The 22,222-nt window shown below is 45.3% G+C and overlaps 1 protein-coding gene across 1 annotated transcript in view; it reads left to right on the top strand.

Moving 5' to 3' along the window:
* Positions 1–20,529, top strand: part of met (MET proto-oncogene, receptor tyrosine kinase) — a 55,322-nt gene extending 34,793 nt beyond the window's left edge. The window contains exons 11-21 of the mRNA XM_018692503.2: positions 2,800–3,009; positions 5,805–5,954; positions 9,088–9,241; positions 9,721–9,855; positions 10,909–11,175; positions 13,551–13,631; positions 14,900–15,081; positions 15,162–15,271; positions 15,466–15,631; positions 15,721–15,857; positions 17,726–20,529. Coding sequence (XP_018548019.1) covers positions 2,800–3,009; positions 5,805–5,954; positions 9,088–9,241; positions 9,721–9,855; positions 10,909–11,175; positions 13,551–13,631; positions 14,900–15,081; positions 15,162–15,271; positions 15,466–15,631; positions 15,721–15,857; positions 17,726–18,026 — 1,893 coding nt within the window. The 3' untranslated portion in view covers positions 18,027–20,529. The remainder of the gene's footprint in view (positions 1–2,799; positions 3,010–5,804; positions 5,955–9,087; positions 9,242–9,720; positions 9,856–10,908; positions 11,176–13,550; positions 13,632–14,899; positions 15,082–15,161; positions 15,272–15,465; positions 15,632–15,720; positions 15,858–17,725) is intronic.
* The last annotated feature ends 1,693 nt before the right edge of the window (positions 20,530–22,222 follow it).

Genomic DNA, 22,222 nt, shown 5'->3' with positions numbered 1-22,222 from the left:
AATGATCCTTCAGGGACGGCAGAGGTTTTTGGGATCGCTGGTTCTCTCATCACCCCACAGTAAACCTCTCGGCCAGCTCGCTGCCCGGCTCTCCGAGCGATTGTATTTACAGCTGCTCCCAACCTACAGCCCTTCACCTCCTCTCCCCTAAATAAGAGGAGACATCGGCTGAACAATGAAACTGACTGAGGTTTCCACTAATTCACAGGATATTTTTCTTTTCGCCGCACCCCAGGGACCTGGGGCAGAGAGGGGGGGGGGTTTACCCTGCAGTCCATTTCCACTCACTCCTTATTGGTGTGTAGAGGAGGGAGGTTAATTGGATTGCTTTTGTTAGGCGACCCAGTGCTGCCCTCACACACACATTATATCTGCACACGCCCGTGTGTGTGTGTGTGTGTGTTTATGTCTTTATGCGTCAGGCAGATGTATGTAGCTTTGAGTGTGTGTTCACGTGTGTGTGTGTACATCTGCTCACTGGGGAGTCAGACTGGGAAGTGTATGAGGAAGTTTCAACAACACTTCACCAGAGCTGCTGCTGCTGCTGCACCTCAGGGAGTCAGATATCAGTCACTGCAACTTTTTTATTTTGGGTTGTTGCAAACTTTACTCTCTCTGCACAAGACTTAGTCATGTGCAACTGTTAATGTTATTTCTCCTTAATGTTAAATGACTAAATGAACAACAATCAGACTCATAAAGCCGCTTTAAAACAAACACAAATACAGAAATAACTCCTGAGAATTCACCTCAAATTATTCCAACTCAAGCAGAAAATTGTGTGCAAATGTAGGAGCTGATCATAGTTGAGAAAATAGCCTTCTAAAACACTATTTTTTAACATCGTAACATGTCATTGAGACGGCTAATAACAGGGACAGAGAGAGAAAGTCGTGTTCAAGCCAAGTTTCAAACCAGGCCAGTGTGTACAACGTACTGCACGCCGAGGGTTCAGACCTCGTTTGTCTTTAGTGGAAAAAGAAAGTTGTATTTTGAGTGACAGGAGGAAATAAAGTGGAGGATTCTCAACCTCCCCCCTCCCTGCTCCCTTAGCATCAGTCACTCTTTGTAAATGAATCACAACAACAACACAAGTGTCCTCTCACTGAACAGCAGTTTGGACGTGGCGTTTGTTGTGTTCAGAGGTTGGTCTGAGCACATTTCCGTCTTCTGGGACTCAAGGACACATCTACCTTTGTAGCCCAGAAGATAAACACAGCCTATCATGGCTGTTACCACAGCGCAAATATCAACATTGATCTCTCAGCACGCAACCAAACGAGTCTGGTTTGTTCTGAGTGCACCTGTGTGGAGCAGAGAATATGATCTTATCACCTTTTTGTAATATTTGCTTTGTATAATAAATAAACCACAATCTCCACAACCATAAAACACACTGTCCTTTTTACTGCGGCCTCAGAAATGCTGAAGCTAAGCTGTGGAGTGTCTAAGAATAAAGCAGCATGTTGACAGGCAGGAGAGGAGATAATAGATCGTTCTCTAATCACAACTGGCCTCTTAACTGCTCCTGTTACTGTTGTCAACTGCAACATTTTCCACGTCCCTTTTAGTCTTTGTCAATTGATTTCTTGTTTCTGGGAATGTTGCCTCAGATCAGGATCCCATTTGGATGCTGTTCCCTTACATGACGACTACCTCAACAAATTTCCTCCCACTCTGTTTGTAAAACTGTTGACGGCTCAGTGACTGTTTACTACGTTGTGTAAGAGTGTGAGTTTTACAACACTTTGCTGTTGTTGCGTTTCAGGCTCTTCATCAAAACCATGTGTTTTTGGGGAGAGCATGGCGAGATGAACCACATTTTACATTTTGGCAGATTTCATACGGTAATTGCTGCGTACTTGAAGCTCTAATCTTGATTTAGCACTGACTGTCTGTGCCCAGCTGTCCACATGCTCGCTCCACCCTCCGGTTTAGGTCGACTGTTTATAGTTCAATCAGGGAGAACGCCACAAATGTTCGACTTTGGTAATTAAAAAGATATTTTGGTGAGGAGGCAGTTGATGAAATATAGTTGTCCCAAAGTCAGCTGATTGGTTTCCAGCTGATATCGTATGTGTATGTGACCTCTGCTTTACTTTCCTCTGCACAGTTCACAGTGGATTTCCCTTATGTGAGTCTCTGGCTCGGTGCCACCTAAACACAGCGCAGTGTAATTCCCCTAATAACTGCACATGGCAAAAAAAAGATTACACAACTGAGCAAACACAAACATGAGGCCTTGTTCTTACTTAGACTTAAATGCATTCATATAAGGTTTCACCATGTAAACATGGACGTCAGCCTCAACGTATTCATCCTCATGTTCGCTGGAAACGAGATGAAACTCTGCCCCTTTCTGCCTCGCACTCAGGGGTCTTAATGAGCACAGAAGCTGAGAGGCCCACCTGGGCTGAATCCCAACACGGGATAGAGCTCTGTTGTGCCCTCAGGCCACGCATGTAAACACAGCAGTGGCTGAAAACAGGCGGCGTCTCGTGTAATGTGTGTTGAGCATGAAAGACGCTGCCAGTCGGAGGATTATTGTTTGGCTGCTCCTCAGTGTGAGGGAAAACCTGGAGGGAGCTGTTTCCACGAAGCAGAGAGGTGGAGGTGTCGTAGGTCTAAATGTCTGGATGATACACATTCAGAAGAAGAATTTCACTCCAGCCAACATTGCTTCTTAATGAGACTAATCAACACCTGTGTTTTAATAAGGAAAGACAAATCAAAACAAATCTGGTAAAAGCGTCTTGATGTGTGAGCTGACAGGTTAATGTTTCCACCTCTCTCCTCCAGAGCTGTGTGTACGGAGAGAACAGGACGTCCATCCAGTGCACCACGCCCTCTCTGGCTAAGCTGGCCCTGCAGCCGCCGCTGGTCACCAAGGTGGCGTTCGTCCTGGACGGCTACTCCACGGGTCAGTGGGACCTGATCTACGTGGAAGACCCCCTTTTCCAGGACCCCAAACTCACCTCCAAGGACAACAAGAGCGTTGTGGAGCTCAAGGTGAGAGACGTCCTCAGCTGTCCAAGGTGTCAGGACAGGTCAGACATCAGATGTGTGGGTCAGCTACAGAAGTACAGATTTAAAGTCTTGCTCAAGGGAACTGCAGCAGGGCAGACACCTGCAGAAACTCAAATCATCCAGTTCAAGAGAAAGAAAATCTATTTTTGCTGTAAAACCCCCGCAGGTCTGCAGAGCTGTGTTTGTGGCGTTTAGTCAACAAAACCAAGAGACGTCAGATTTGTTATTTTCCGTCTGTAAACAGCTCGGCTCTTCATGTTAATGCAGAGTGAGATGAATTCACAGTTCAGGACCAGGTTGAAGTTTGCCTTCTTCATTCACACGTCCAGCCGTCCGTGGTCCAGGTCAAGTTGGGAAGGAAACAATACTGAAAGAAAAACAGGAAGTGGAGTCTGTTTCCCATCGTTTACACCCCCACCCCGACCTCCCCACCCCTCCTCCACTGCTACACCTCTCGATGTATTCTCTCCGCTGACTAGCATTGTTCTGGCTGCCGAGGTCAAAGCTCTTGACATATTAATGCTGCTTTTCAAACAAGCCACCACAGTCCCCAGAGCCTGTTTTAAGAACACAATGAAATACATATTTCTCCTCCTTTTCTTTCTTTCAGTTTTTTGTTGACTGCTGCTCGACGGTTCGTGGCAGCTGTGCTGAACCTCTCGCAGGGGATCCTGCCTGCGTTTTTTCCCTCCTTCTCCTTCTTTCTCTCTTTTCCCAGACATGACCTTGGCCCTGATGCTAAATCCACCACCAACCCAGCCTCTATCCCCCCTTCATCCCTCCCTTCAGCCCAGACAAACCCCCAGTTTTTACCCAGGCGGGGGGGGGAGGGGGGTTGGTACCAGGCATCGAACCGAAACAGGCCACATTTAACGCCATCTGATAACCCTGCCCTGCAGTGGCCTCCAGTAAAGGGCGAGTGCTGGGCTCATTTAGTGCCATCTGATAACCACAGCCCCAAAATGGCTGCCAATAACAGACAAATACAAATACTTAGCTCTGACTGACAGATCCAGAGCAGTATGGCGGCACATGAAGGAACCAAGCTGTCGGCTGTGGCTCGTGGCCAAGCTCTTATCGCTGCCGGTCGCTTCACGGGAGAGTGAGAAGCATCTCACCTCTAATTGTCAGGTTATTACTGTGGCTGCTTTTTAAATAACTTATATAACTCTCCTCCGCAGTGTATACACCACTGTCACACCTATAGCCTGGCAACACACTGAGCAAGGATTATAGCGGATGAACTTGTCACGTACAAAGTGTTGTCTTTGTGTGCGGCCTAATTGTGAGTAAGATCTTGATCTTGTTGTGTTTGTAGACTGCCAAAGTGTAGAGTGTGTGTGTGTGTGTGTGTGTGTGTGTGTGTGAGAGAGAGAGAGAGAGAGAGAGAGAGTGCAGGAACAGGTGCGAGCCTCCACTCTGTGTCAAATTGGAAAATCCCAAGCTGTCACGCAAGGAATGTGATCATTCTCTTTATTGCCTTCTGCTGCACTCAAACAAGTGTGTTTATGTGTGTGTGAGAGAGAGAGAGAGAGAGAGTAAGAGCGGGCGAGCGAGAGGGAATCAGAGAAACTAAAGTGAATGAGAGCAGAAACCAAACGCAGCAAAATCAGTCCGTGGTTCTTACGCAGATTCCCATCAAACCACACACACTCTCACACAGACAATAGCTGTGTGTGTGTGTGTGTGTGTGTTTCCAGTCAGATCTCAGAGGGGGGTGTTTGTAGTTCATCCTGCTGAGGGTCACAAGACCAGAATAAGCTGCATGTGTCTTACTCACATCACAGTTGAATTCATACCCACTGCCCTCGATGACCATGAATCATGACGAACTCTGCCAAGAAGTGAGAGCTCCCTCCTCAACCTGAGGCGTCTAGTTTACTTCAGTGTTACCTCACCGCACCCGCCATGTTTTCTCCGCTGGATTCGAAGCCTCCTGTTTTCAGAATCCATCTTGTCCTAAATAAGCCATGATGTTCCTTAAATAGATTCAAAACTGAACAAGGAAACTTTGAGGACTGTGAATGTTTTGCTCCTGTAACATGAGGTCTGTAAATACAGTCAACTCATGTCGCCCGTGATCATCAAAGGTCAGGGTCAGGCTGGACTCCCACAGGGCAACATATACCCGGCCTCCCCCACCTCCTGCCGTCCCCACAGTGGTCAGCATTGTCCACCCTGAACTTTCTGCCACTTGGTTGTCATGTTTTTTAATGATTTCATATTAGACTTTGCTTCAGGGCCCAAAATGTTATTACCAGCTGCACCATGACGAAATATATTTGCCCTCAGGATTTTCCTGTGCCAGTTAGCTTTTGGTAATTTGATAGACTGGAAAATAACAAAGAGTCCCTGTTAAGGCCACAGACTGCTTATTGTGTATATTCCAAAAACTGCATGTAATTGCAAGTATCACAAATAAGCAGAAGAGAGAGATGAAGCTCTCGGGCCAAAGATGAGTTTGTTTCAGCTTTCTGACGACGATCTGAAGAGTCTCAGTGACGTGTCGAGTCCTGAGTTTCAGGATCGTGACTCGACTTGAGCACTGATGACTCGGACTTTGAGGAACTTTTGACTTTAACGGGGACCTGACTCCCTCCTCAGCCTGATCCGAGTCACCACAGACTCTTCAGTGGTGACTCTTCCTTGTACTGTTTGAGCGCAGGTGCTGATGATCCAGAACTACTTTGATCTCACAATCTGCTACTTGTCGTTTTCCTCCCCCTTTTTCTCTCCATCTCACCCTCTCTCTCTCTCTCTCCTCCCCCCCGCTGCAGGGTGATCGGATGGACAGGGAGGCGATGAAGTGTCAGGTTCTGACCGTCTCCAATCACAGCTGCGAGAGTCTGACTGTGGTGGGAAACACTCTGGAGTGCACCGTTCCCACCGAGCTGCAGGCCACCACCGCCAAGGAGCTGCAGGTGGAGGTGAGACACACCGGGTGCTTGTTATTCTGCATTTAGACTCAAACACACAAATAAAGATGTAGACACATTAGACACAGACACAAACAGGTGTGCGGTTCGCTACTTAAACCTGTACTTGCACGCACGCACACAGGCGCCGCCTCTCCGTCACCTGTGCAGCAGTTGGTCAACAAAAACACTTTCTTTGATTAAGACACAGAGCTCGCCATAATTACACATCCACACCCAACTCACACACACTCACACACACTCACACACACCCTCCTCTGCTCAATAGATGTCTTGTTCTGGCCTCTCTGCTTGTTGACAGGAGAGAGAAGCTTCAGTTTGTGTTTGAAGCAGCAGTGATGACAGCACAGGGTGTGTGTGTGTGTGTGTGTGTGTTTGAACTGTTTACTGATGCTGCAGATTAATTTCATTTGCATGTTAGTGAATTAGCTCTTTGTCCTTTTGAGGTGACACCAAAAAAGCAACTTAATTAACTTTAAAATATTTACTCAACGGCGTTAATTTGATTTAACCCAGTGCACAGATCTGCCTCACCCCTCTCTCTTTCTCTATGCTCATTGTTTTTGTAGTGATGGAGGTAGATTAACACCTAGAACTTTTTTCTGTGAGCACAAATACTCCTACAAGCCAAGAAAGCTCCTGAATGAAAGAGAGGTTTCATTCTGTGTCAAACATCTGCTCTGAGACGGGAGAACAGATACAGCAGAGATCCATACGGCCACCTCTAATGCCTGTGTATGAAAACTCCCCTCTGTTTATATTATTAAGGCTGACAGGAGGAATTTGAGCAATAGAAGGTATCATATCGTATCCAGCACCTGCTTCTGTGGACACACAGTGATGATGGATGGACAAAGTATGTCCAGAAACCTGTTTGTTTTTAATTCGACTGAACTTTGCTTGTTTCTTAAAATTTGGTTCAGTTTGTTTTCTGTCATTGATTAACTGATCCACAGGTTGGTGATTAATGATAAATGAAGCACAGGCTTTAGTGTGTGAGTCCTCAGGAGGCAGCGACAGCGTCACTCTGCCACCGGACATATTGAACTCCTCCGTCTGCGCTCCGGGATGTTTCACGGAAAACACCACATTCCTCCAGCGTTCCAGATCATTTACAGGAAACTTCAGTAACTCTCCTGTCCTAATGCAGGCTCTTATAAAACACCAGCTCAGGGAGAATTTATTTCACAGAGTGCTGAGTGAAGGGGGCTCAACATCCAGCTGTCTCGTCACTTGAATACGAGTCGAGCGTCGTCTGAGTCGTGAGAAGGGGACGGACGGTGTGGAAGTGCTCGTATTAACGACAGAGCCGGTTAAATAGAAATGAATCTGTCAGGTTTCACTGTGGAGAGAGGATCAGTCATTTAACAGACTGTGTCATTACTAAGGTGGGTACAGGTGCAGCACATCAGTCACTGTTGTGCTGATGTAAGTATCTTATTGTTCTTTGTCTGAAAAGGAAAGCTTTCTGCACACGTCTCTGCCTCTGTTGTAGTGTTTTTATTTTAATTCTTTCCTTACAATCACCGGCCAAAATGTTCACACCTCCACCGCATGTCAACATACTGTATTTCCAGCAGCTAAATTACATTTGACAGCAGGAAATATCTCGGTGATCGAGGACGTCAACAGAGAATATCAGGTTGTTGTTGTCAGAAAGGCACAAGAGGAAGATTTTGGACAGATACTGGAGAGTTTCACAGAGAGGAATCCATCATGGAAGAGGTGGAAAGCCCCATTTCTGAACCCAAAGTACACTAGAATGTGACTATGAGACTATTTATGGGCAGAGTGTCATTATATATTCAGTCCCTGGTGTTACAGTGCTGTCCTGTTTCAAGGGGACGTCAAGAAACATTCTTGGAAACGTATGAAATCGAGATAAAGTGGAAACACTGGAGGCGTGTGAAGGGGAACACATGATTAAACACCACTGTTAAATCTCACACATGTCAGATTTTTGCTTCTTTAAAACCATCACATATTGACTTTCTCATGAAACTTAGCGTCTCTGCAGCCAACAACCGCCCAAACATCCTCTTAGGTAACGAGAGTGTTGATGAATCATATCGAACTTTTCTGATACGAGCCCATATTAGATGCCGAGCTTCAGGCGTCCTCATGTATCCAGAGGACGCCACCAACGTGCTCCAGACCAGACGTTATCGGCCTCATCGCTGTTGACTTGTGAACTGGCCTTCAGAAGAAAAGCCTTTATCTCTGGGGAGGGTCAGCTAATATCCCTTAGCTGCACAAACCTACACACACATACTCATATATCCCCTACTCCCAGACATGCCCACATTGTCTCATTTATACACACACACACACACACACACACTGTCCCATCTGCAGCAGCAGGAGAAACCTCATTTCCACTAAACCTAATAATGGCAGAGGCAATATCACTGATGTAATCTGCCTCCAGACTGTGGCAACAGACTGATGCATGTGTGTTTGTGTGAGTGTGTGCATGGTTATTGCATACCATACGTCTGAATGCCAGCTTCATGGCTTTTTAAATGCTTGTGTGTGTGTGTACAGCACGTTTGCCATGCATGACACACAGTCTGTGTCACGTGTGCTGTGGAGTATCTTGTGTTAGGACAATGAGACATTTTGTTTTTTGCTCTTTCCTGTTTAGCTGCTACAAAAAATGTAGACAGGTGACAGGTGGTCACGTTTAATATCCTGTAGAGTCGGTGAAGCATCCCTCCATCCTCCATGTCCTCCTTCATCTGGTCTTCAACGAGACTTAGAAACATGAGCCAGTCCTGCTCCACATGAGGACTGTGATCGTTTGAAGCTGGAAAGAAGCTCATTGTCTTTATATCACTGTGGAGCACAGAGTTAGAACAAAGACAGACGACTTGCATTGTCCTATTTTACTCATGCTTGACATTCTGTTCACATAAATCAGCCCCTTCCAACCTCCACTCTGCAATAAGACTCTAATTTTAGCTTCTGTGTGCTGATTGCTCTCAGAGTGGCTCTGACCAGTGCTGCAGCTCAAGCTTCCAGCAGTTCATCATGGGGCCAAAACTCCCTGCCAAGTCCTGACCTGTTGATGTGGTCAGGTTGCCAAGCTTGACTTCTGTCCCTCTTCCCTGTCGTCTTCTTTCAGTGGCGGCAGGCGGACTCCATCAGGCATCTGGGCAAGGTGACGCTGGCGCAGGAGCAGGACTACACGGGCCTGATCGTGGGCTGCGTGTGCGTCAGCTTGCTGCTGCTGCTGCTGGGAACGCTGCTGATGTGGAGGAGGAACAAACACATCGATGGTAAGAGTCGGGTGGAGGAGGTGGGGGAGCAAAGGGTCAAAGGTCAGTTCATTTCTACTGCTGCCGCACACACAGAGACTCAGGCATTGATTTCACTGTCTTTTCTAATGTTGTCTGCTCTGGAGTCGTCAGTTAGTGCGTTACATGTTTTCAGTGAATTGTCTCCAGCCGTGGTGTGTGTGTGTGTGTGTGTCTGTGTGTGTGTGTTGTATATATTTGCGACTTGAGTTCAGTGTGTCTTTTCTAACCCGTGTGCACGTGTATCTGCTGGGTTTTGTTTTGCCTGGTGGGTTTACAGTCCGTCTGTGAACGGGACGCGCTGGTGAAACACTTCGCCTTTCTCAGTAATTCTCTCCTCTCTCCCCCTTTCCTCCCGTTTCATCTTTTATCTCATCCTCCAACTTTCGCTCTTCACCTCCTTCACCTCTCTCCCTCCATCCTTTCTCCTCTGTGCCCCCTCCCACCCTCTCTGTCTCTAGATCTGTCTGAGGTGTGGTATGATGGCCGGGGTCACATCCAGCATCTGGACAGGCTGGCTAACGCGAGGAGCGTCAGCCCCACTAATGAAATGGTCTCCCACGAGTCAGTCGACTATAGAACAACCCTGCTGGAGGGTACGTCAACCAGATAAGCCCCTCCTCCATCTTCTCCCCCATCCCACCTCCCTCCTCACATCTACCTGCTTCCCTCCCTGCGGGGCTGAACACTATGCTAGCAGTGCATGCCTTACACGTTCTCAACTAACAGAAACAGTATGTTTTAAAAGAGCTTCAGTCATTTTTTGTTCTTTGGATGATCGATAATCCCTGACAGGAAATTAATGAAGGTTTTAAAACAGAAACACAGTTTGTTTCAGTGCTCACGTTTCCGCTCAATCAAATTTTAAAAACATGTTTCTTCTTTCGTGCTCAGAACAGGTAAACATCTGTTAGTTTGCATTCACTGTAGACGTTCCTCATCAGTTCAGATCTTGCCTATTAATCATCCTGTTTATACATTTTCTCTTTTTATGGAGCCAGTTGGACGGTGAAACCAAAACAATAGACTAAAAAAAGCTCCACAGAGCTGCAGCAGTGATTCCTTCTCATCTCTGACTTGGTTTATTAGTATAAAGATACTAAATAGTAAAAACCTTCTGTGTTTTGCATAATGTGATTTTTAGCTGAAGATCTCCTCTGTCACTTCTGCTCCTACAGAAAGTCACAGCTAAGTTGACCATTAGTCCATTAGGCAAATAGTCTGAAAGTGCTGTAATCTGAGTCACCTGTGGTTTTGGTTCTCTTGGATCCTGAGGGCGTCGGGGGGGGGGGGCTTCCTTGTATTATGATCCTGAGAGTGACGGCGGAGCAATTTTCCTGCTGCTTAAAAGTGACTTGAAAGGCTAAAAATCTGAGAAGGTTACTAATGAACCTGCCTGTCCTCTGTTCTGGCTTCTTAGATAAACATTTTTCGATGAAAGTTTCTTTGCGTTTATTCTCCTGCCACTAACAGCATCAGTGAAATCAGAAACGTTGTTTTTCCAGCTCTGCCAGCCTCCATCTTAGTGTCACGTTGCCCTCCGCCTTTGTAGCCATCCCTCTGTGATCATGTAACAGACCTTGACCTGTGGTGGCCTCGCTGATTCAGTCACTGACCTCTGACCCCCTCCGTCTCCCTTGACCGTTCAGATCAGGGCACCGACCGGCCCGAGACGTGCCGGGGGGCTCCCCCCATCTACGGAGGCAACGGGGAGCTGCTGTCCCCCAGACTGGGGGTACTGGGTGCTGGAATGGGGATGGGTCTTGGGATGGAGGGTGAGCTGGTGTCACCCCTGCTGATGGCCCCGGTCCACATAGACCCATCCTGTCTCCACCCGGACCTGCTGACCGAGGTGCAGCACGTGGTGATCGCCAGGGAGCAGCTGCTGCTTCACCTCAACCAAGTCATCGGCAGAGGTCGGTATCCGCTGATCAGACGTTACCTTAGTGTCTCAGCTTTGTTCTTCCTCTGTTTTCTTATTGATGAAGTCGTTTTTCAGTCGTGGTGCTGCACTCAGTTCTTTTTCAGTGTTACATGCATCATTTCCTGTGTTCCAGAGTTGGTTTTTTGCCGGGAAGGAGCGACTAGCTGCAAATATACAAAATAAAGTAGCAAAGCTGACATTTATTGAGTTGGAGTGTCGAGACTTTTAAAGCGACACACACAGAAGCAGTCATTAATCCAAATGGCAGTGCAGGGACGATATCAGAAGATGTTCATGACGCTCAGTTATGTGCGATTAAAAGCATCATAAAGCAAATTAAAGCCATTTTACCACAGCTACCAGAGGATGAGCGAAATCATACATAACAATTAAAAACAAGGGTTTAATAATTCAGTTAGACATGAAGGATCGTCTGACTCAAACTCAAACTACCTATTATATAAACAGCCACAGTCAGTCATGCTCCTCCATGTGTTTGTCGTGCTTCTCTTCTACCACAGACTCTTATTACTTGAATGCTGCACAACACGCTCATGTTTTTTATAAATATAATATTGCAAAAGTTAGAAAATTCTCTCCCACACACTTCCCCTCTGTAGACGTTCATATTTCTGCAATATCACACTATTGTCTGTATTTTGAGAGGAAACAATGTCTAGAAATGAAACCACATGTTAAATAGAGAAATATGCAAAATCTTGTTTCTTTACAAACAGTTCCTGGTGGGATTGTGACTGATGTGGAGTGATATTACTGTTCAGCGAGCTTAGCTTTAATTTAGGAGTTATGTAAAGCTGAAGTCGCCCACAAAGAGCGTAATTGCCTGCTTTATCAAACCGCAGGCTCGACACAAAATCACCTCATATTGTGGCGTTTAAGTAGGTGGCTCAGACCCCACAGATCAAATTCAACATCAAGAGGAGAAAGACCCCAAAAACGTCCCGGAAAACAGCCCTCTGCCCCCGCAGCTGAATTATCCCCCGAAGAAAAGAGGCCTGGATCTTTAAAAGTGGCGTAGGATGATTTGTTCACAGCTAGTATTCCCAGGGTCCATTGTTGGGAGTCGTAACCCAACACCGTCGGCCATCTGCGTGGACGTGATAGGAGAACGCCGCGCTCATTTTATTCCTGCACCCCTCCCAGTCTGGGGCAAGACCTCACGTCTTAAAGAAGAGATATAATTCAATAAAATGCACAATAACTCAATGGGGTTTGGCACTGGCTTTTAGCTTGTGTGGGGTATTAATAAATAAAGCTTCATACTGGGTTACTTGAGGAGGGGATTTAGTGAGGATGATGGTGAGTTAGAGAATCAGAATTAGCTGTTAAAGGTGTGAAAACACACTCCGAGGGCTCGGATGTGCTTGTTTTCAGACCAGCCAGTTGTTCTGCACGAACCAGCGTGAAGGAAAAAAGCTGCATGAAATCATCTCGATGCTTCTGCTCCAGATTTTAATTTTTATGTGCAAACAGTGGACAGAAATATTTTCATCTGATTTCTGGAACTGCTGTGATCACGGAGCCAACTGGCAGGACACATGCTCTTAATCATAGTGGCTCTGTCGAGAAAGAAGGCTTCAATAAGCCAAGATATAAATGAAGTATGCTGATTGCATGAAATCCAAAAATGGCCCACAGTGTCTCCCTGCAAGCTAAGTGGGTAATTTAGATGGTGCCATACAGTTGTTTCCATGTATGGGCAGGATTTAGAAACTGTGGTTTACTCACGGGATCTATGAGTACAACAAGCAACAAACAGAAGATATGATCAGAATCAGGTTCAGGGTTTATCGGCCAAGTATGTTCACACATACAAGGAATTGGAATCTGGTTGAGTCTCGCGGTGCCAAAATAAATGTGCATGCTGATGCTGATGTTTCTTTGCCAGGTGGTGGAGCTGCGGTGTCGCCACCAAAGCGTGAAATTTTATGGCAGTTTGGGCCTCGAGGTTTCCAGAAGCTGTTGTTAGAGTATTACCACACTGAACAAGTGTAAACACTTTCCAGTCAGGTTCGCAGGTAAATCACAGAGACGCAGGGGAAAAGATTCAACTCCCAGTGATGCTTCATCTGAGGTGACACGTCAGACATGTTACCGCCTTTCTTCAGGTTAAACTCCTGAAATTCCTGCTGGTTCTTGCCAGCTGACGTGAGCCTGGCTGCCCTTGTTCACCTGCAGCTGGACTTCATTGTCATTGGAACTGGTTCATCTCATGTGTCAGTGTCTAAAACGGACTTCTTTTTTTTCGTTTTTTTGGAAAAGCTTTACAGGTTTGAACACGAGCTTTTGAGCTCACCGATACTGATGCATTCTGACTAATTCTGTACATCATGTTATAACCTGCAGGTCACTTTGGCTGCGTTTTCCATGGAACTCTGCTCGAGCCAGACGGGCAGAAGCAGCACTGCGCCGTCAAGTCCCTGAACCGTAAGTTACAATAAACTTCAATGTATGCAACACAGGCAAAGCCTTCACTGTGACTCTTAATATGCTGATCTTCAGCTGTCCCCTCAATCATATAGAAACATTTTTTCACACATTCATGTGCAGCAGCTTCACATTACAATACCAAATTTAGTATTTTGAATGGGTCAGTCTGAGTTTGTGTTGCATTCCCAAAGGGATTGAGTGATGCTGAGTGTTGAGGTTTTCATTCACAGTTAGAAAATGTGTAATTTCAGATTCCACGGATCCCTGAAGTGTTTTCTCAAGTGTTTTTTGTTTGGCTCAAGAGCATGAGAAACGTTCAATAACACATTTTTAACATTGCTCAATCTATGTTCTGACTGTAAAACTCAGATGAAGAAAGTGTGTTTTCACATCCAGCATTTATGTCCCCACAAATATATTCAAACATATTCATCTCCAGCTATGATTATTTCATCCTACATCTGCTTACATTGCATACTTATTGTATGATATCACAACGCTCCAATAGCATTAAGGATCTCATCTCATCAGAGCCCCCGAATCCTTTTCAGCTGGAGATGATGGTGATGGATGAGCGTCTGATGGTGAGGACGGCGTTAGGGTCCCGTCTAATCATGTAACCTGTCAGTTGAAGTACAGGGAGATTGATGCAGGAACGATGTGGAGGACAGACCCACGCGCTCACTGGGAGCCGCCTCCACAGTGGGATGGGATGAGCTCTGCCCGCTGGGGTTTAGTCCTCTGGGATTTGAACCTTGTATTAGGTTTAGTGATTTCCTGCGTCAGCATGTCATTGTTTTTTGGTTTTCTTTTGTGATATTTTCGACCTTGAGATGATGCTTTTATGACCAAAGACCATGTATGATAAGAGAGAGGAATATCCACCCTCTCTAACTTTCAAATCAAGGCTGTGGAAACCAAATGTCATCTCCGTCTGTCCTCGGTTAAAGGCCAGTCAGCTGGTTCCTCCAGGCTTAAGGAGCTTCCACCTCTAACCAGATTACAGCAGAGTCAGCAGGGCGAAAGTTCAGGACATTAGAGGCACGGATGCAATTGGCAAATGGGAATTGGTGGTGGTTCAGGAAGGGTTTCCTCAGCTCCGTTTCCATCATCATTCTTATTCCCCAAAGGTATCTGAGGGATGACCTTCTCAGAGACGTCAGGACAGCAGACTTGCTCCTCCTGAGCAGTCGTTGGATTTTAGGTGATGAATTCATGAAGCCAAAAGGTAGATTAGATTAAACTTTTTATTTCTTTTCCCCAAGGCATCACAGATCTTGAAGAGGTGTCCCAGTTCCTGAAGGAGGGGATAATCATGAAGGACTTCAGCCACCCCAACGTCCTCTCTCTGCTGGGCATCTGCCTGCCACCTGAGGGTTCACCGCTGGTGGTTCTGCCCTACATGAAGCACGGCGACCTGCGCAACTTCATCCGCGACGAGGCACACGTAAGGACGGACAAATACGTGACGTGATAGATGCATGATTTTGTCCGCCAGTCCTCTGATAGTTGTGTGTTTTTCTCCAGAACCCGACAGTCAAAGACCTGATGGGCTTCGGGCTGCAGGTGGCCAGAGGGATGGAGTATCTGGCCAGCAAGAAGTTTGTCCACAGAGACCTCGCCGCCAGAAACTGCATGTGAGTTCACATTCATTCATTCAACATCACATGAGCGTGTGTTATAATTAGAACATCCATCAATACATTAGGCTAAAATAGAATGACGTGCAGCTGGGAAGAGAGGAGGAGGGAAGAGATCAGAATAGAACAGAAGACAACAGGAAACGTAGCATGGACAATGCAGTAGAAAATAATAGTTTTAACCCTGACAGGTTGGATGAGAGCTACACGGTGAAGGTGGCAGACTTCGGCTTGGCCAGAGACGTTTATGATAAAGAATATTACAGCGTCCACAACAAGAGCGGAGTCAAGCTGCCGGTCAAGTGGATGGCGTTGGAGAGTCTGCAGACGCACAAGTTCACCACCAAGTCAGACGTGGTGAGGACTCGGACTCCACTCGTTGATATTGTGTCACTTCTGTCGGCTTATTTTTAAAAAGTGTGTTGACTCGATTGGTTTTCCCGTAGTGGTCGTTTGGCGTGTTGCTGTGGGAGCTGATGACCCGTGGAGCGCCGCCATACTCTGACGTGAACTCCTTCGACATCACCGTGTTCCTGCTGCAGGGGAGGAGGCTGCTGCAGCCCGAGTTCTGCCCCGACGCCCTGTGAGTGCACACACACACACACACATATGAACATACTTTTCACCTGTCATTCACCTCTGCGAGCAAAGCGCCACGGCTCAGTTAGTGTGAGTGATCTACTGTGGAGCTGCTCTTCAACACATCATCGAGAGAGAGAGAGAGAGAGTCTGATCAGGAGAGAGCAGCGGGAAGGTGAACGAGCTGTGTGAGCGCTGGAACTCGTAAATAAAAACCACTCAAGTTTAGGCCGTCCGTCATCGTCAGCGAGAGTCTGAAACTCGGCCGAGCGTCACGTCTCATCGCAGCTGTGGGTCAAATAAAAGTCACTTTTCTCGCTTAAACACAAAATACAAAGAAAGTTTTAAATGGAAATTAAATTCCAGGATCATATTTCTTCGATGTTTGTCTCTTTTTTGTTGCTAAGCACTTGTTGCTGTGGTAGTTAAGATCAGCTGTCAGTCAGAGCCGTGTTGGAAATTTTCTGTGTGTGAAGTTTTCTTTGGACCCGTTCACACCAGAGTTTGCCGACACGCTGTGTTAAAACCAGACAGATACAGTAGAGTTTATCTTCCCTGCTGATAAACTATGGTGACTACTTGACATGGCTTAAATTAAGTGACAGAAACATGTATTTTGTGACCATGCTGCGTTAAATCACAGGAAAGTATTTCAGTGTCGTTAACACATCGACTCACTTAACGCTACAGTCTCTGAATTTGTCCTTATCCATTAAACTCTGACCCACTGGTCCTGTGGAATGAACGCCAAGTGTGATCTCACACAGTGCAGATAACGTCATGAGGTACACTGCATGCATATTGTGTGTGTGTGTGTGTGGAAATTAGAGGGGAGTGGGAGTGTTCAGGTGAGGGAGGCTGAGGCCCCAAAGTTCCTGAGCTGTAAATTAAACAGAGACATCAGGAGGTGATGCACGTCTGCAAACATTCCCGCAATTCTTCACCGCTGATTGTTCACAGGGGCGTTGTGGTGATAGCAGTCGCTGGCAGATACTTTGGAAGTGTGGTAATGGGGCTGTTCCTCTTAATTTTTAACAATGATAGAGTCGCTCTGCCAAAAAAAAAGGTAATATCAGACATGTCAGCTCCTGACAGGGCAGAGAGTTTGGTTGCAAAATGATAAAAACGAGGCCCACTCTGATGTGGGAGACAAACTTATCTCTGAGCCACGTTAAAATAATTAACAGACCTTTTCATTTCACAAAACCTGTGAGGGAGGAATAACTTCCAGGCTACTGAGTGATGAAATTAACTGATTAATATCTGTAGTAAGTTTCCAGGCTCAAATAGATGATATATTATCATATGGAAAATCTCTAAAAGAGGAGAGGCGAAGCAGAGACCTAAAAAAAGAAATGAAAAACAACATGTTAAACAAACAGAAATTTGACAGCAGCACTGAGAAATGACTGGGAATCGCAGAAACTAGGAGACAGAGAACGTTAACATGGAGGAAAATACAAACAAAGAACTTTACAGAATCAGAATCTTTTTTTGTTTAGTTTAATAGATGTTAACACGAGTTCTGAAGCTGTTCTGACTCGGGGGGAGTTCACGTGAATTTTCCCAGATGGGAGCAGTTTCTCTCATTATTCTAACACCGTATGAACCAAGTTTGTGCAAGTTGTGATTGTTTATTTGAGGATTTAGTTCAGTTAATTTTTTGACATGTAGCTCTTCTACTTCCAGTTTTACTGGAAGTTGCTTTTAATGTTTTCTTAATGTTGTATTTGAATGTATTTGTGTCTGAACGGTGCTATATAAACAAACTGACTTTAATGTAATGTAGTATTTTGAATACTTGCTATTATTTTAGGACTGAAATATGTGAAACACTGAAGCGCCCGTCTCCTCCTCTCTCCTCTCCTCCAGCTACACGGTGATGATCGAGTGCTGGCATCCAAAGCCGGAGCGCCGGCCTTCTTTCTCCGAGCTGGTGTCCCGCATCTCCGCCATCTTCTCCAGCTTCAGCGGGGAGCACTACGTCCTGCTCAACACCACCTACGTCAACATCGACAAGATGAGCCCTTACCCCTCCCTCCTCGCCTCCACCTCCACCACTGCTGCTTCCTCCTCCTCCTCCTCCTCCTCGTCTTCCTCGTCCGACCCCTCCACCTCCCTGCCATCCCAGTCCCCGTTCTTTTGCCACGTGGAGCTCGACTGCTGCACCTGAAAGAGGAGAACGTTGGGAGGGAAGAGAGACTCAGAGATGGAGAAGAAGAGGGAGGAAGAAAGCAGTGAGGTGATGAAGAACTACTGTATGTACTTGTACACTGGACACTGTATGCTGAGGAAAAACACACAGGTTTTGGAGCTTTGACTGTTCACTCAATGTACATAGATCCTCGACCTTTGACCTTCCCAAGCATCGCCGAACGACAGGAGCCTCCACGAACTGTAGGGCTGACCTTATCGACTCCACCAACCTTTCTGACCTTTCATTGACCCCCGAGGAGCAGGAGGTCAGCACTTCCTGCGTCTTCTACAAGACAATTACAAGGCACGGGAACGCCTCCTCGAAGAGTTCCAGCGGACAAAGCCACGGTCACAGAAGCACAACGCAATCCGTCAAAACAAAAAATCCCACTGACTGCTGTACCCACGCACGGAGAGGATGAATTTCATGATTCTGCTCTCGTCTGGGTGGTATGTGCTTCGATACGCGGATGTGGCTTTGGACCTTTTCGCCGTCTGTAATGTGAATGTTCGACAAATGGCCATGTATTGTGTCGTATAAAAAAAAATATCACACCTCCACACGCTATGAACTCGACTAAATGCCACCCTCATACGTCTGAGAGACAATGAAGCCTGCTGTGATTGATTTTGCTGCCTTAGGTGAGTAAACCAAAGCACGCTGGAAGTCAATAATGGCAGATAACAGGGGAATGGCAGTGTAGGTGTAAGGTGGGGTGTGTAAAAAAAAAAAAAAAAAAAAAAAAAAACTGCTGCCTGTGTGCAGTTCACTGGATGCTTTAGTTGTATAATTGTCTTTGGACGATTAGCTTTTATTGTGCTCGGTAAAAAAAAAAAAAAAAGAAAAAGAAAAAGGTCTGGATGTCTCATCGTGACTCACCTGTGTGGAATCCCCAGATGTTTCTGAGTGAAAAGAGTTGGAAGCGCTTTTATTTCTCCTTTTTATTTTTTTGTTTTTAAACCTGAAACGTCCCGTCGTGTCATAACGCTACAGCTCTGACAGCAGGAACACGCCTGAACGCTTTGAGGTTTTCTTGGAGAGAAGAAAGACTGTTTGTCAGATCTGTGTCTCTTTTGTATAACTTTGATTTTAATGACAGAGAACGTGCTCTGCCTGACAAAATGATACACCTAAACAAAGGAAATGAGGGCTTGCAGCCTGGAGGTTTTTAACCCACGTTTGGTTCATGGAACCAGAGACTTAAAAACTCTTAAACGCTTAATCAATTACATAACGTGGTCCAAATTTCAACAAAAAACTTGTTGTTCCAAAAGATTTCAAGTCAAACTTTTGCAGCTTCAAACCAGGAGTGTGTTATTAGTGACAGCTGTGTATCACTGAATCATTATGAAGAAATATTTCAACGTTCAAAGACCTCACCACAGTGTTTGCAGATCTTAACTTTCAGGCAGCCGCTGACTTCCAGTCATTTCAGTACGATATAAAAAATGTTCTGCAGATTCCTGAAACTTTCTCCGAGTTGTGTTTCAGTTAAAGCGCAGGGTTTGCTGTAACATGATGTAACACAGATCAGTGATAAACTGATCATGTGGGTTATTGATTATTGCTGAGACAGTCGCCAACTGCTGCTTATTTTCGGGGGAGATGGGACAAAATGTCTTCAAGAAAATCTTCATCAGTGTGCTGCAGTGATCCACCGATAACTTACTAAATATGAGTTTAGTAAATTGTGAGTTATACTCTACCTCCTCCAGCTTATTCTCTATGTGTGCATCTGCTAAAAGAGTTTCAGAAATGAATGGAAACTAATGGCTGCCTGAACGAGAGGAAAAACACATCCAGTGTTGTGACATAATTTGTGGTAATTGGGCTAAAAGTGCTGAATCCTGGTGTGGTCAAAGCCTCTTTTTTCCTTTGCTTCGTGTAGCAGATTATGTTTTGTTTAGTTTTTATCTGAATGGCTGCTGATGCGACTGGGCCATCGACGGACAGGTATGAATGTTTGCTATGACAAGAAAATTGCTGTACTATATTTTTGTATCGATGATGAGCCTCTTCTTTAAAATCTGGTTAAAGACTGGTGGTCTGTGAAAAGCGCCAGGAACAATGAACAAAGCCGCTCAACCGATCCTTTGGTTTTCAAGACAAATCACTGCCATTTGTACATAAAGAGAGGGGGATTGTGGGGGATCTTGTGCGTGTCTGTCTGCAGCATGCAGAGCCACACATCTGACTGATAAACCTGTGGGTGTATGCTCATTTAGCTTCTCATCATTACTGCTAGATTATAGCGAAACAGTAAAGAGCTGAACAAACTTGAGCAACCTCACACCCGACACATCACTCAAAGACTGCTGTCACTTTGATCATGTGATTCTCCACCACTTTGTCTGTGCTCAACACTGTCTGTTCTCTGTGTGTGTGTGTGTGTGTTAAAATAAACCCTGAAGGTACATGTTCCTGTGTAATGTCAGATGAACTTTGTCAGTGTAATAAAGCTATATACTATCAGAGTTAACCTCTGTTTCCACACATCCTTTCTTTAACACGGCAAACAGCTGTAACAGACGTGTTAATGTGGTTCACTGGACAGACATGTCCTCGAGGAAAACATGAAGAAAGACTGTATAGAACTGTAATAACACAGTACTCACTGTTTAAATGACTAGCTGCTTTACTCCTGCATCATACTTTCCATTGTGCAGTAATGCAGCAGTGAAAATAAAGGTGTGATGACACATCAAAGTGTGTAGGTTTTGGGAGACTTAACAGAGGTTTGTCGTTCAGACAGAGATGGATGATGATTTGGCCTCACACTGGGTCAACACACTTTATACTTGCACAACATTTTGAGTACACAGTTGCTGCTTTGTGTCTGCCTTTGTTCACAGACATTCTCCCCCTTTTTCTGTTCCCATTGGATGGTTGTGACCTCTGACCCTTCACCTCTAGCTCCCTCCCTCCCTCCCCTTCTCTCGACCCCTTTAAGTACTGCAGTCTAGACTTTCCACCCTTCCCTCTGTCTAACTGAGCCGTGACCGTGGCTTTCAGGACAGGTTGTCCTTTCACAGTTGCTTGGCGACTCTGGAGTTCAGTGAAGTCAAACCATAAATGGTCTCACTTACAAGAGTCACATCTAGGATGAGAACAATCTGGTTTTTACACTTTATTTTAATACATTTTTACTCTTGAAAGAGCTGATTCTGCAGGTAGGCCACGCTTAACTTAAAGATGACACCAGAACTGTGGGTTTGAGTTGGAGGATTTGGATTCTTTTCTTCAATCTAAATTGTGAAACATGAAAGCTCTGTGGTTCTTACTGCCTGGGCCTGGTCTCAACTGTGTCCTTAGAGAAGGTATAAGGTCAATCAAGAAATCATCCTGTTCCATAGCATTTAAATTAAGATCCTAATGTTGGAGTCTCTTATTATATGCTGTCATTAGGAGGCTTTAAATCATGCAGCAACTTTACTAAACACAACTGGACAATTCTTATTTATTACCAAGCCCTGTATGAGAAGAAAAACAAAGTAGACTATCATCTAAAGTTGTTTCTTGGTGTTATTTTTCTTTCCATTTATAGTTTCAGATCATTTGTTAACTCGGTATAGAACAGGATGGTGTCATGGCAACTCTTTATTTTGATGCTTTATTTAATTCACATCCAGGAAGCTTTAAAACCTCTTCAAAATATTAAAATGCGTCTCTTTCAAACCTGCAGGAGAGAAGACAGATGTGGTGGAATTTTCCAGCGTATCAGGAGAACATGGACTCCATGTAGGTATCTCAACCACTGCGCTGCACCGTCTTTGTCCTGAGGCTTAAATTATCCCAGTAAAATCCATGTTAAGCCCCAGCGAACACGAGCATGAGACATGTCTGTCTTTGCATCTCACTCTAAGCATCCGTCTCTCTCCTGCCACACCAGGCTTGTCTTGTCTTTCATCCCTCTTCACTCTCAGTCCCTCTCTCAGCCGCCTCCAGTGCTACTGCTCTCCTCTGATCATGAGTTTAAGGCCGTGTTTTGACACACTGAAGCCTAATTTATGCTTGTAACAGCTCTGAAATGTGCACAGAAGAAAGTTTACATTATTTAATATCATCACAAGTTTGAACTTTAGTCATTAAAACTGTGCTACAACTTAAAAACAATGCAAAACTGACCCTTTAACTGTTTTTAACCTTCACATTTTCTATTGAAATTGCTCTAA

The sequence above is a fragment of the Lates calcarifer genome, linkage group LG10 (assembly GCF_001640805.2).
Source record: "Lates calcarifer isolate ASB-BC8 linkage group LG10, TLL_Latcal_v3, whole genome shotgun sequence".
NCBI classification, from domain to species: Eukaryota; Metazoa; Chordata; class Actinopteri; family Centropomidae; genus Lates; species Lates calcarifer.
Note: the sequence above shows the minus strand (reverse complement) of the source record. Positions and strands in the feature narration are given on the sequence as shown.